Source organism: Olea europaea, chromosome 18, assembly GCF_002742605.1.
Source record: "Olea europaea var. sylvestris chromosome 18, O_europaea_v1, whole genome shotgun sequence".
NCBI classification, from domain to species: domain Eukaryota; kingdom Viridiplantae; phylum Streptophyta; class Magnoliopsida; order Lamiales; family Oleaceae; genus Olea; species Olea europaea.
Genome location: NC_036254.1, coordinates 14,281,449 through 14,295,704, shown reverse-complemented (window position 1 = coordinate 14,295,704; position 14,256 = coordinate 14,281,449). Strand labels below are relative to the sequence as shown.

The 14,256-nt window shown below is 33.6% G+C and overlaps 1 protein-coding gene across 1 annotated transcript; it reads right to left on the bottom strand.

Moving 5' to 3' along the window:
* Nucleotides 1-1,046: 1,046 nt before the first annotated feature.
* LOC111367559 lies at nt 1,047-3,678 on the bottom strand. Its single transcript, XM_022988496.1, has 7 exons — nt 3,468-3,678; nt 2,998-3,080; nt 2,318-2,490; nt 1,917-2,007; nt 1,751-1,820; nt 1,596-1,671; nt 1,047-1,481 (listed from the first exon to the last, which is right to left on the bottom strand). The coding sequence occupies exons 1-7, from the start codon at nt 3,550-3,552 to the stop codon at nt 1,397-1,399; spliced, it is 663 nt and encodes a 220-aa protein (XP_022844264.1). The 5' UTR covers nt 3,553-3,678; the 3' UTR covers nt 1,047-1,396.
* Between the last annotated feature and the right edge of the window lie 10,578 nt (nt 3,679-14,256).

Sequence of the window (14,256 nt, the reverse complement as noted above, 5' to 3'; positions counted from 1 at the left end):
GGTCAAATTTTCTACTCAACACAGTTTATTCACCTCAATTTTTGTATCGATATGCCCACTCCATTGATGAGCAATGACCGAGGCATGGCCGACAAAGAATTTGTCTAAATTCTGCTTTGCAATCAGCGAAGACGGTAGAAATGGACAAGACAGTGAAAGCAAACGAGATTTTTCACTTTTTTTTAGTTTGTTTTCTTCAAAACGATGGAGTAGCTAGAATGAGTCTTATGCCAACCGGCGAATCCAACACTTGGCAAGCACCGGCAGCCACACTGAACTCCGCCGAATCCCCCCCAACCCCCCACCCCTGCGTATTGGGCGGCTGCCGGATGGCCATCTAGTGACTGCCCAATGCCCGTGTTCACTTCTCATCCTGAATTTGCTAGTGCTTAGCCCTTCCATTGATACACTTCAAGTGGGATCACTTTCTACTAGAGGGCATTCATTCTCGAGTGGAACACTCTTCCAGATATTCAGTGTTACTACCAGGTTATGAAAAAAGCTTAGTAAATCGAGATATACGTCAATGAAGGCATTTTCATGCTAAGAAAATCTCTTAAGTTTGAGAACCATGTCCACATCAATCAAAGTGGTGGAAGGCGCGAGTCGAAGGGTGAGCACTAAGCCGACTTTTGTAAAGATAAAATGCAAACAGATTCCTTCTTTTGCTCCTCATCCTACGGTATTAGCAGTCGTTTTTAACTGTTGCTCTCCTTCGAAGGACAGATTCTGACGCATTATACCCAGTTCGATAAGTAGAGTAATATGAGGCATGGATCCTTTCCATCCCATTCGGGTTCCCAGCCCACTTGCCAGTGTGACTGGACCCCCATCATCAATTGGGCCATCACCTATTCATGAACCCACATCCTACAAACGAAGACCCACATAACTTTGGGCCTTAAAAAACAAATGTTCAAACCCAACACGATTCTACTGCGCCAATTAACTTTGCAGAAGTACGTTGCAAGTAAAAGATGCAATAGAAATGTATTTCGCAGGTCAGTTTAAATCATAACATAACAGACATTAAGAAGTACATCTTGAGCATTTGAAGGAATCTATATCATAAATTTTGTGTTAATAACATCTCTTTTTTAGATTTAAACCTAAAACTATAAAAAAAAATATATGTAGTACAACACAACGAATTATTCATGGAATAATTAACTGTATACACTACAAAATTATTTAACATTGTCAAAATAATCAGTCATTTACCAGTTCAATTGACTCATCAATCGAATAAATGACTCACTTGAACAATGATCTAACCATTCGGTATCCTATATTCTAAAAGGAATGTATAGGTACTTCAAAAGGACCAGAAAAGAAACTAACCTAACATCAGTGTTACCTTATCATATCACTATATGATAATACTGTTCTTCTTGCTTCACTTCATTTTTACATTCCATGCTTGAGAAGTGGTTGCATCTAGTGATTTTCCAGTAAGATTTGATGTCTTTGTACGTGTCAATCTGCTTCAAATTAGCCATTGATAAGATCAGCAAAAATCATGCCTAGAGATGGAATCAATGCAGTTTAATTAGCACTATTATGCATCAAGGAAAAACCTCACAGCAGGACATTACCGATGCACACGCTTCTCTAAAAATCTGGCCAAGGTTGCCCTCCGAGCCATGGCCACCGTTGGAGAATAACAATAGCCTAGTTTGTTAAATTGTTAATATGAATGCCTGAGTAATATCATTAATCATGAGTAGTAGTATAGTAAGAGAAAAAATACCCCATGTGCTTTGTTCAGCGCTAGAAGTGGCCAAGGATGACTTGCCGGCCGCACACACAACGTGATTACCCTAAAACATTTAGAGATAATTTAGATAACAAACATTGAAAAGTGTCAAAGTTGCAACGAGAAAGATGGAGAGAAAGGAAGGGAGAGAATAGAAGACCTTATCTGGTAAAATTTCATGGAAAACATGTGCAGCACAAGAATGCATGGTTGTCCATAAAGCAGGCTGGGCTGTGGGATCGGCAATGGTCCTACAACAAACAACTGACATCAATCCTTTTCTGTGCTTTGTGTGCATTATTAAAATTAGCACATCATCTAAAAGTTAAATTGGGAGAAACTTAATTATTTATATTTATATTTTCACCATGCGCTGCCTAAGTAATTCTGAGTCCTTTTTTCTTCACATAATTGTTAAACATTTTGTAAATGAACAACCATTGAGAGTTAAATTCATCGTCTTTAATTGTTTTAATACCATAAATCAAAGTCTCATTTTATACACGTTCAAGTAAAACTTCTCAAAACCAACATAGTTAATCAGGAGGTAGATTCGAACACCTTAAGTAGGCAGGTTTCTCGTTCAGGTCATATAGGAAACCCGTGGTTGACGAGAATTTGTTAAGAGACGCAGGTACAAATGCTAGAGAAGATTCTTCGCTCGCGTGAGCTTTCTCCAGGCTGCCACTACATGTAGAAATCATCGTATTGATAGGAACTGCCCATGTTTTATTCTGTCTCCACGAAGATGTATGAAATTTTATAAGATAATGCTGCTACAACATTTAAACTTTAAAACAAGTGATAAAGCGTCCATATATAAGAAATATTTCACCAACCAACATAGATTAAGTTTATATCTTACATAATATTGTAGAATGGCAAGAATGATCACATTGAGTCATCTTAATCTTTCTCTTTGCATTTTTTAGTAGAGAATCTATAAAACACTTCGTATATCGTGTATCATTAAATGCTATAATTTAACAAATATAGTCCAATTGGACGAAAATTGCAGCATAATTAAAATTTCCTTGATGTAATGTAAAGGTAAACCCAAATTTTGAATTCTTATAATGTATGATTTGTATTTTTTCAACAAACTTCTTTAAACTTTCTCAGTTTCATGGTATTCTTTGCAGTATAAATTACCGAACATAAGTTTTATTAATTTTTCGCTATAACTTCATAGAAAACAGATAAAACATCTGCTTTAAAGCTAAAGAATGAGAAAAACAAACCTCCCCAAGATTCAGATGCTCTCCCTCGAAATCCACGGAAGAACTGGTACTAAGGGATAAGGATATATCAGCTCCTCGGATGGCTGCAAAAAGGTAGGAATCCAAACTGTAATCTATTAACTGATTAAAGGATAAATCAAAACCGAAATTATGACAAATTAATCATCCAGTTATTTTCAGGTAATTTATTATATTGAAAATAATAATTAAAAAGCAGAAAAACTTTGCGTATAATTTTTAAAAAATAATTAATCACCTTCTTCTTCGGCTTAGGAAATTCACAATTTTACAAGTAATGTGGCGAATAATTAGTATGATTTTGCCGAACAAACACTGATGAAATTTTAAACGTGAATCAATCAGTAAAGTATGGATTAAAAACATTCAAACACAAAAATAAGTACCAATTTAAGTAAACTTAAAAAAATCTGATACGAGCAGAAAGGGAAGTGATAACACAGTTTGGTTACCTGAATCTTTGAACGCACTCTTCATTATCCCTTTCTCTGATTTATGCGACGGTTTGGAATTCAAACCCAAAAAATCTATCTCCATTTCAGAGTTCAGACTGAAATATCAAATCAAGGGAAATTACTTCAAAAATTGATCACAATCAAAATGGGGGAAGAAAAAGATAAAGCCGAGGTTGGTAATGGGTACGCAGAATCACAGGTGGAGAAGCAGTGAACGGTTGTCATTATATGGAAGAAGAAACACGTGCGTGCATGAAACAGGTGCCCCATTTTATATGGACCACTAATCTGTGGGACCGTTCGCATCTTTTTTTCCCCATTTATTTATTAGTGTGCATTTGATTACGTGCTTGAAATTCAAATAGAAATAAAATAAATTCTAAGCAATTCAATTATTTAAATTTTTTTGTATGAAAATTGTCAATTAAATATATTTAATTGATTTAACTTTTGACTTAGAAAATATTATACATATCCATTTTTTATTGATGGACAGATAAGATATAGTGGATAAATGAACGAACGAAAGAAAGAGTAAATTCTCTGAAAAATAAAATCCTAATCCCCTAAATAATTTTTATTTTGTTATTTTGAGGAAAATATGATCACATAACCAAGAGTAGAAAACTATTTTTCATGAAAAAATGTCAAAGACAAGAGTCAAAGAAATTATGACAGATTTTAGAAAAGTTAAAAGACAATTATGAAAGGTATTTACTTTTTTTGCTTATATTTATCAAAAAGTTTTAAAAAGTCTATTTATAGACTCGTGCCGCATTCCAATTGTCACCACGTTAATTGCAAGATAAACGTTAGTTTAATGAGGATGTCTTTTTCAAAAAATATGCCACGATAAAAGTGTACTAAGAAAAGCTTTGTGAAAAAAAAAAAAAAAACACTATGTGAAAAGACTGGTTGTCGTGTGTATGATAATATTCAATAAATTAATAGTCTTACTTATATAATAAACGTTTAAATCTTAAAGTACTATTCGTAATCATATTATTTTTACTAGGATTATTCAAAAAATACTTGACATTCATCATAGTTTTATATGGTAGACCATAAATGACTCATGTAATCTTTGAAAGCCTTCATTTTTACCAACTTCGGTTCAAAAGTAATAATTTCATCTTATTTAGCTACCGTTTGAGTCCTTTATTTCTCATTTTCCCCCATTTTAAAGACTTTCAATATACAAGTCAGAGACCTATTTTTCAATAGTTGAAATCGTGTGTTAGATGACAATAATACTACTACAACAGTAGGAAATAGATTTACGGCCTGTTTGGGAGTATTTTTTTTGCCCAAAAAATTGATTTTTTGATCGTTATTTTACTATATTAACCGTCATAATTGACTTCTTCTTTCACAAGTAGATTTCTCCTAATGATCAAAAAATTAATTCTCAAAATCACTTCCAAACTGACTCTTACAATTTCACCCTCCTCAACCTGCCATTTCCTACTACAAAACATTTGTAAGGGTAGTATTGTAATTTGCATTGGCAATGATAGTAATATTTTATTGTAAACTCCACATCCAACTGACAAACTGCACGGTTCAGTGAATTTAAATTATTTTATTGGTGTTGGGTCCCATTAGCATACAACTTTTGACTGAAGAAAATGAAAAGAAATGGGAATGAATGTGGCTCAAACGGAAGCTCAATCTTGCTCTAACCTCGTAGCTCTGCAAGATGCTAATAAAAAACCATGTTGATAATGCCTTTTTAGCGATTGAATAATCTCAGCATCATAATTGAATATTTGATGTTGTATTAGGAGGCAAGAAAAATGATTCAACATTAATGTTTTAATGTATGTGCACACACTAAGTTTCTAAGTACTTGTATAATCATTAGTTTTGAACATATTCATTGTTTTATTTTATTTTTTAGTCATACACCTATCTTGATTAATAAAAAAATATATATGTACAACTAGTAAAAATATAAAACACTTTCAAATTTAGCATATTATTTGATAGATTAATTATTCTGCTAAAACAGTAATTATTTCTAACCCAAAAGTATATTTAATAAATAGTTTTAGCATAAATAGCTTTGCTTTTCAAGAAATCTTTGAATAGATTTTGAATCTTGTGCAACGACACGTCTACTCTTTTGAACGACATTGCAAAGAATATTTGGCCGACGATTAATCAACACTATATCAAATCAATCATTTATATGTTTGATGAAGCAATAGATACACATAGATAAAGCCATGAAGGTATCAATCTTGGGAAAAGCTTTTCTCCCTATATTCCAAAAAAAGGCCTCCAAGTTGTTATGTAATTATTGGTTTGCTTCAAGTTGGTTGTTTCTTTTGGGAAAATTGCAGCAGCAGTCCTAAACCTTTTCAATTTTTGGACTTTATCCTAACATTCATTTTGTGCTAGTGGATGTCCCTAACCTTTCATAAATATGCATCCGAGATCCATCTGGACGGAAACCGTCCAACACACTGTCAGTTGACCTGAAAAATTAAAAAGAGGAAGTTTGACCATTTTAACGAGGGGCAATTCCGTCCTTACATATTTTTCCTCTCATTCAAAAAGGACAAATGTCATTTCCTATTAACGTTAACAGAGACAAAGGAGCAAACGATTACCTTCGACGATGTCTGAAGAAAGAAGCCTTGAATCCGACATTAATGTTGAAGATATTGAATGCCACATACGAGGTCTTCTTCCTGAACCTGTGTATGGTGAGTGTTATTGTGTTATGAAATTTTTGAAAACACTGATGTTGTGTAAAGGGCGTTAAAATGGTTTCATGTAGTGAAGTTTCTCGTATGTTGTACTATTTTATTGACTTAGTTGTATCATAAATCATACAATCACTATGGGTTTACATTATGCATTCGCGTAATGTGTGACTAAGGTTTCGGCTTGACGATCGTTTGTGTTTAACTTGTTTTACAAGGCAAAATTCTACTTATTTTACCATAAAACTATACCATGGTGGTATGTTATTCTCGAAGATGCAGAATTTTGTGTACGAGCATGGTAAGATAGCATATCTTAACTACGTAAATTCCAATTGGTTTAATAGATTTCTTCTGGACAATGCCATGAAGATGTTAGGATATTTTCAGAAAATGAAATATCTTTATAAGGTTGACAAGATGAGATTGAGTGATGTATCATTTTGGTTAGTGAGGGATGTAGACTTTATGAATGTAGTGAAGCGGTATAGAAAGAAGAGGATTGTAGAGTTGTAGTGTTTGCTTGTAGTGGACGTGTTGGAATTGCCATGGGATGATAGAGTAGGGCTTGATATTCTAGTTGTTGGTGTCAAAACGGTGAAGCTTTGGAAGAGGTGGTAGAAAAAGGAAAAGAAGAAGTTGATGGACAAGTTCTCCAGCATGCACACTACACTGTGGAGGTCTATGATGAAAGCATAGATGGTAATGACACATATGTTGTGGATGAAGTTGAGTGTGAGCAGGATGTACCCATTGTTGGAATTGATGATCCTGTAGCTAATATATCAGATTGTGATGTAAATTTAGAGATTTCTATTGAAGCTGTTGAAGATCCACCTATGGTTGATGAGAATGTGGAGATTCCTATTGAAGCTCATGTTGAAGATCAAGAATGTGGAGATTCCTTTTGAAGATCCTGATGAAGATCTACCTCTGGTTGATGAAGACGTCTGGATTCAAGTTGAAGATCTTGTTGAACTACCCCTTGTTGAAAATGTGGAGAGTCCCGTTGAAGATCTACGTTCACCATCCCTTGTTGAAGATCATGTGGTGCCTTCTGCTCTACAGCCAAATGTGAAGACTCTTGCTCAACAACCATATGAGAGTGATGCACCACCTATCAATGGAGATTATGACATGGAAGAGAGACCATTGGAGGAGTTCAATGATCCAAAATATAAGCAAGATGAAGATGTAGCTACAGATGATAGTGATGAAGATTTATTCTTCAAGTTGACTGAACTGCTTGACATTGGTGATGAAAATGTGATGGATGAAAAATAGGGCAATGCTGGTGGTGAACATGGTAATGGAACAGACCACGATGACTCGAATTATCTAAGAAGCATTCCAAGTGAATCTGAAGAAGGCGGTTCCTCCTCAAGAGCTAGGGATGGCATTTGATTTAACCTTGCCACTGACATACTAGATCTAAAGTTCCAGATAAGTAACAATGTTTTCTACTTTACCGTTTTCTACTTATCCTATCTTATATCTTCTGGCAAGATCCCCTGATATGCAAGATCCATTCTACATGGCATGAAGTTTGACAACATAATGATACTGAGAGGCGTAGTGGTACACTACTCAGTGAAAAATGCAAGGTAACTCCGATATGTGAAGAATGAAAGAATCAGACTCAGAGTTAGGTGTGAGAATAACTGTCCATGGGAGTTATATGCCAACCAACAACCGGATAAGAGTTTTAGGATTAACATATTCAAGGGTGAACATACTTGTACAATGGTGTGGTAAAATAGGAGAGTTCATGCAGGGTAATTGGCGAAGAAATACATACGTAAGTTCAAATCGGATTCGAAATTGTCCATGAGTAGTTTCATTGAGGCAGTGAAAGAAGAATGCACGTATGAGATATCGATGCATTAATTTTATAGCAAAATATTTAGAAGTCATTAATGGTCTTGTAGCAGAGCAGTATAAGATATTATGGGACTACGATGAGGAGCTTAAAAGAACAAATCCTGATAGTACGGTTCATTTTGAAGGCTCGGGGGGTACATTCAAAATATGTTACATATGCTTGGGAGCTTGCAAAGAAGGTTTTAGGGATGGGTATAGGCCTATCATTGGTTTGGATGAATGCTCCTTAAAGAGCGATCAAGGTGGCCAGTTGTTAGCGGTAGTGGGTATCGATGGAGAGAACTGCATGTTTCCTATTGCATGGGTTGTAGTGGACGTAGAAAACAAAAGGAATTGGGAGTGGTTCATAGAACCTTTGCTAGTTGACATTGGGATGTGTAATAGCAGGGCTTGGACCTTCATTTCTAATAAACAGAAGGGCTTGGTAGACTCCATTAACCTCTTCTGTGAAGGTACTGAGCACAGGTGCTGTGCAAGACACTTGTATAGCAACTTCACTTTGGCGCATAAGGGGCTCACTTTGAAGACTCTATTCTGGGCTGCAGCTAGGGCCACAATTGTGCCTGGTGGAGGAATGCAATGAATGAGATGAAAGAAGTGAATGAAGATGCCTTCAAGTGGTTCAATAAGAAATTGACCTAGCAGTGGACCAGATCACATTTCCAAGAGCACTCAAGGTGTAATATCCTACTTAATAACTTATGCAAGGCATTCAACTCCTCCATACTTGTTGCAAGAAAAAAGCCTATTATCTCATTGTTGGGGAAGATTAGACATCAGCTAATGATGAGGATGACTACAAATAGGGAAGCAACACATAGATAGGATCATGCTTTTCGTCCTAGAATTATGACAATAATTGAGAGAGCCAAATCAGATGCAAGATACTTGAAGGCGAATTATGCTGATAGTCAGAAGTTTGAGGTCAACAATAGAGATAGTATGAGATGGAGTCTAGACTTGGCAAGACGCGAATGTAAATGTAAAAGTGGCAACTTACTAGAATTCCATGTACTCATGCAATCTCTGGTATGCTTTCTAGGGCAATGGCATATACGAGTACATTGATGAATGATTCACCAAAGAAGCTTATATCATGATCTACAATCCAGTCATCCAACCATCCTGAGTTATGGCCAGAACTTGGTAGACACTCTCTTGATCTACCCATAAAAAAGAAACAGGTAGATAGACCAAAGAAAATGAGAAAAGGTCCCAAGTTGAGCCACCTGCAGGAATGAAAATGGTAAGAACAGGAATGAAGATAACTTGCAGGAGAAGTGGAGAAACATGCCATAACAAAAAATGGGCTGTCTCATTGCCTACAAATGCAAGTTCCCAGCCAGGTTCACAAGCAGATACTCAACCACAATCATATCTAAAACTATCACAAGGTAAGAGAAAAACTTCTAGATCCAAGGACGCACAGACACAGGCAAAGAAAAAAAAGGGAAATGGAAAAAAAAACTTAGCTTTGCTGATGATCTATAATCTTTTGATGATGTTTTGATATGTCATTGATTTAACAATGTCGTACAATGGTTATCTTCTATGAAGTTAGACTGATTCAGTATAATGCTCTTTTGATAATGTATATTGGGCTTTAAAGTGAAATGCATGTTCATCATTTCAGTCATTACTCTTCCACTTTTGATTTTCTCATTTTTTCTAAATGTTCTGAAGGTGAACAGGTGTGGAAATGTTCATAATTAGTATATACTTTGCATACGAAATTGGAAAAAGGTTAAAGATCACCATTGCAACTTATTCAAAGGTTTGGGACTCCAGGTGCAACTTGCGTTAAAGGTTTTGGACTTCTGCTGTGACAAATGAAAATGTTTGGGACCGTATCTATTCTCTAATAATTCAGAAAAAGGTTTTGGACCATCGCCGCACCATCTCCATAACGTTTTGCAACCAAAAATTTTCTTTTACTCTGAATCATTCGCCTTTAGCAAAGAAGATGAAAATAATTGAAGCACTGCTCAATAACAAACATATTCTATTATTCCTAGAAAAATAAGTTAGAAATCCACAGACCACATGATTTGTGACACAGAGACCCACATAACAATGCATAAACCCAACATTTTAGTTCAAACCTAACTCAAATCTAGCTATAGACTCATTTCACAAAAACTCCACATACAAATCCAATCAGCCAAATCTTCCATACACTATGGCTTCTAGAATGAAGGGTGTTTATTTCAGCTTCCATCTCTTTCCTAACCCGTAAAAATTCAGGGATCAGCTCCTTGGATCTTGCACACATTGGCAGGTCGCACCAATTTGAAGAAATTACATCTAACCCATCCTAACGTCGTGGGCAGTAGATAAACCTTCTTTCCGAGTTCAAATTCATTCATGAAGTCTTCAAATCCATGGGAAACCCACATTTACAGACATTCATGTCCATCTCCTTTCTAAAAGAGCTTCTGATAGTTAGTAAATGAGAGAGAGAGAGAGAGAACAAATATATATTTATATACGAAGGAAAAACTGGAAGGAAATATACAGGGATATGAATAGTTAATGAGGGAAAATATGTAAGGACAGAATTGTCCCTCGTTGAAATGGTCAAACTTTCTCTTTTTTTAACTTTCCAGGTCAACTGACAGTATTTGGACGATTTCCGTCCAAATGGACCTTGAGTGCATATTGATGAAAGGTTAGAGACCTCCGCTGACACAAAATAAAAGTTAGGATAAAGTCTGTAAAAATTGAAAAGGTTGGGATCACTGTTGCAATTTTTCCAAATTTAAAATCTCAAACCCCTGAGCAGACGCACACCCCAAACCACAACGTAATTCAAGAACTATTGCTATTATTTTCGTTGTGTTTATGTCTAGAAGTCTTTGTTGTCAGGACAGCTAATGCTGATTTAGCACTAGTAAGAGGATCGAATGCTTCTTGCTAGACAGTGGTTAATCCTAGTTGTCTCCGGTGCCTTCATTTGAACTTCATTGCTCCTGCCTACCATTGGGATTCTCATGCTAAATATACATGTTTTTGTTTGATTATAAGATGAGGGCTATGAAAGTGATAATTATTGTATTATTAGTTTTTAGTTATTCTTCTTTGTTCTAGTGTTTTTACTAAGCTTTGGTTAAAATTTATTATATATTTAGCCAGTTGGGAATGGATTTGATGAATAAAAAAGTTACCATATTTTTGTTGAATAATTTATTTGTTGTTTACATCGGGGATTCTTCTAGATTTTCTGGGGTTACAAATTGAGTTTGAGTTTTGAGTGTCTTGAGTTTTGCATAAAATCTCCCTTAGTAATGCCCCGGGGTTCTCTTTTTCCTTCCTGGTAAAGTGTCAATTAATTGCTAATGAGATGGAGAGTACGCTCTTGGTTGGACAATAGATGTTATGAGGCCTATGGTTCAAGTCCAGTTAATTCATCATCACTATGTATTTGTTATTATAATAAATGATTTCTTGGAATAATAGAATTGCTGCTGAAAGCAAATGTCATGTTTTGGTGCTTGTATATTCTTTTATGAAATTTCAGTTGAAACCAAAAGTTGGTGTTTGATGTAATGTTTTGAGCGACCTTGTACTTGTACGATTGGCCTTGAAGGAGGTGGAGCGGTGATGGTGGTAGAGGAGTAGTTGAATTTGTATAAAATGTTATATTTTAAATCTTTGATGGATGTTTTGTCACTTTCTTAAATTTATGTCACTTTTTTGAGTTTTTTTTTATCATTTTTTTGAATAGTGTTTGTCAGTTTTTTAGTAACAAACAACACTTTTTAATAAAAGTAATGTTATATATAATAAAAAAGTGACACATAATTTTGTAAAATATTTTTTTATTTCCAAAAAACTTTTTGTATGATTAATGGGTTGGTTGAGTTGGTAGATGATGGTTGTGGTGAATTGACTTAAAGATATTTGGCATTTTGATATGTATTATGTTGATGAACAGACTTAAAAAATATATTGGTGAATGGAGAAAGAGGAACGACTGTGGTTGTGTCATTTTTCTATTATCATTTACATCATTTTATTGAATCGATTCTAATGTTTAAATTGATGTTTTATCACTTTTTTGAATTTCTATCACTTCTTTAAATGCGTCATTTTTTAAAAAAAATTTATCACTTTTTTCTTTCACTTTCTTGAAATTTCTATCACTTCTTTTAATGACCAATATCACTTTTTAATAAAAGCGATATTGTATGTCATTTTTAATAAAAATGAGACATTTAACTTTAAAAAGCAACATACATTGTGTCACTTAATTTTACACGATATATTTTACTTTCAAAATATGTTTCATATGATTTTTTTTCCCCAAAAAATCCCTACTTTTAGGAGTATTTTTGTAAGTAGGCCTTGATTAATTTCTTATAATTTGTAAGCCCAATACCTATGACGAGATAATTTAATCGATGGTCACTGAACTTTGCTCTAAGTTATTACTTGCTCACCAACTTTTAAGAAGTTACTCGTTGCTCACTGAACTTTGAAAATGATATGGATGACTGATAGACAACTTTGTTCAAATTTGGATAAACAATGAGTAATCTTTTAAATTTCGATAAGCAAATAATAATTTATAACAAAGTTCAGTGAGTATCGATTAACCCTTTAAAGATCTATAAGCAAATAGTAATATGTAGTAAAGTTCAGTGACCATTGACTAAATTAACTCACATATAACTTGTTAGCCCGTAACCAGGTCCCAACCATAATTCAAAGATTCGCATTCCTTCGTTGGAGCTGCTTATTTCTTGAACTAAAATACTATTTCCTTTTTCAATTTCTCTATGAAAGGATTGTGCTTTCCACTTCTTGATAAGTGTAATTTTGCACTAATTTGGACCATCAAAAGTGGGCACTTTTGGGTGTGCTTTTATAATTTAGATAATTAATTTCGTATAATTATTGATTTTCTTATAATTTAAGGAACACAAATTGATCAACTAGGACTAAAAGAATTTACATATAGTAAATTTGTCAATGTAAATAGGGCCTTTTCTACTCTAGAGAGATTACTAACTAAATTGGATAATTCCGTTGTTAACACATGTAAGTGGAATTAAGTGAGTATTTGTTGACCCAGGTAAAATCGAAATTTTCAACTACTTAATTTCGTAAAATCTTCTATACATCTATAATCTATAATATATTAAAATATCACATCAAGGGAGAATTATTTTTTCGACGATTTTAACCCTTTTGCAATTCAATTATTTTAATAACACCTTACTTTTCGTTTTCTGATATATAATAAATACTATAAAATCATTGTAATTTATAAAATTCGTGTTATTAATTCTCAATTAATTAACATTCACATTAATCTAGATTCAATGAATATTCACTTGATGAATCTTGAATTACACGAATTTTGAGTTATTATAAATGAATTTTATTCATATTCATGTATCTAAAAATTTTAATGGATGTTTAAATTTATGTTTTAACAATTATTTTTATGTATCAAATGTAATATAAAAAGATTTCTAATTTGTAGTATTTCATCATTACAAAAAATTTGAATAATAGAAATTGAGTTTTGAGAGTATAATTCTATTCTCTTAAACTTCTATGCTAAATTTTATTTTATTTTTTATTTCATACGAGACTCGTCAAATCTTCTAACAAATTTGTATCAAATATTACTTTTACAACACTTATAAATTATTTCAAAATAACATGTAATGCACGTTCCATTTTGACTAGATCTTTGAATATTGATTGTATTAGCTGTAGTTTTATTATAAATTTTAGTGCTAAATCATTCTTTAAACTATTAATTTGGTCTCCACGTGAGTTTAAATTGAACTCAGGTTTACATAAAAATTGATTGTAAAGTGGTCTCTAAAGTAATGAAACTTGAACTTCAATTCATATTAGGAGGTTCTTTGAGCCACATTCTTTTCAAAAAATGCATTTTGGAATAGTGTTATAAAGAAAAATGCACAGTTAAAAAATAAAGAAAAATTTTGAGTTTAGATGTAATATTATTTTATTAAAAAATATGTGGTAGAAATAGGGTTCAATCACTGTTCAATAATACATTTTGATGAAAAAAATGGGGATCAAATTAGAGCTAGTACTTGTTATGATATTGTTGCAGACAGACTAACAAGCCTTTGGTTTCATTATCAAGATTATTATTTATATTAGTTTTTAATTAATTATAAATTTAGTTTAATTTTTTCTTTTTTCTTCATAGC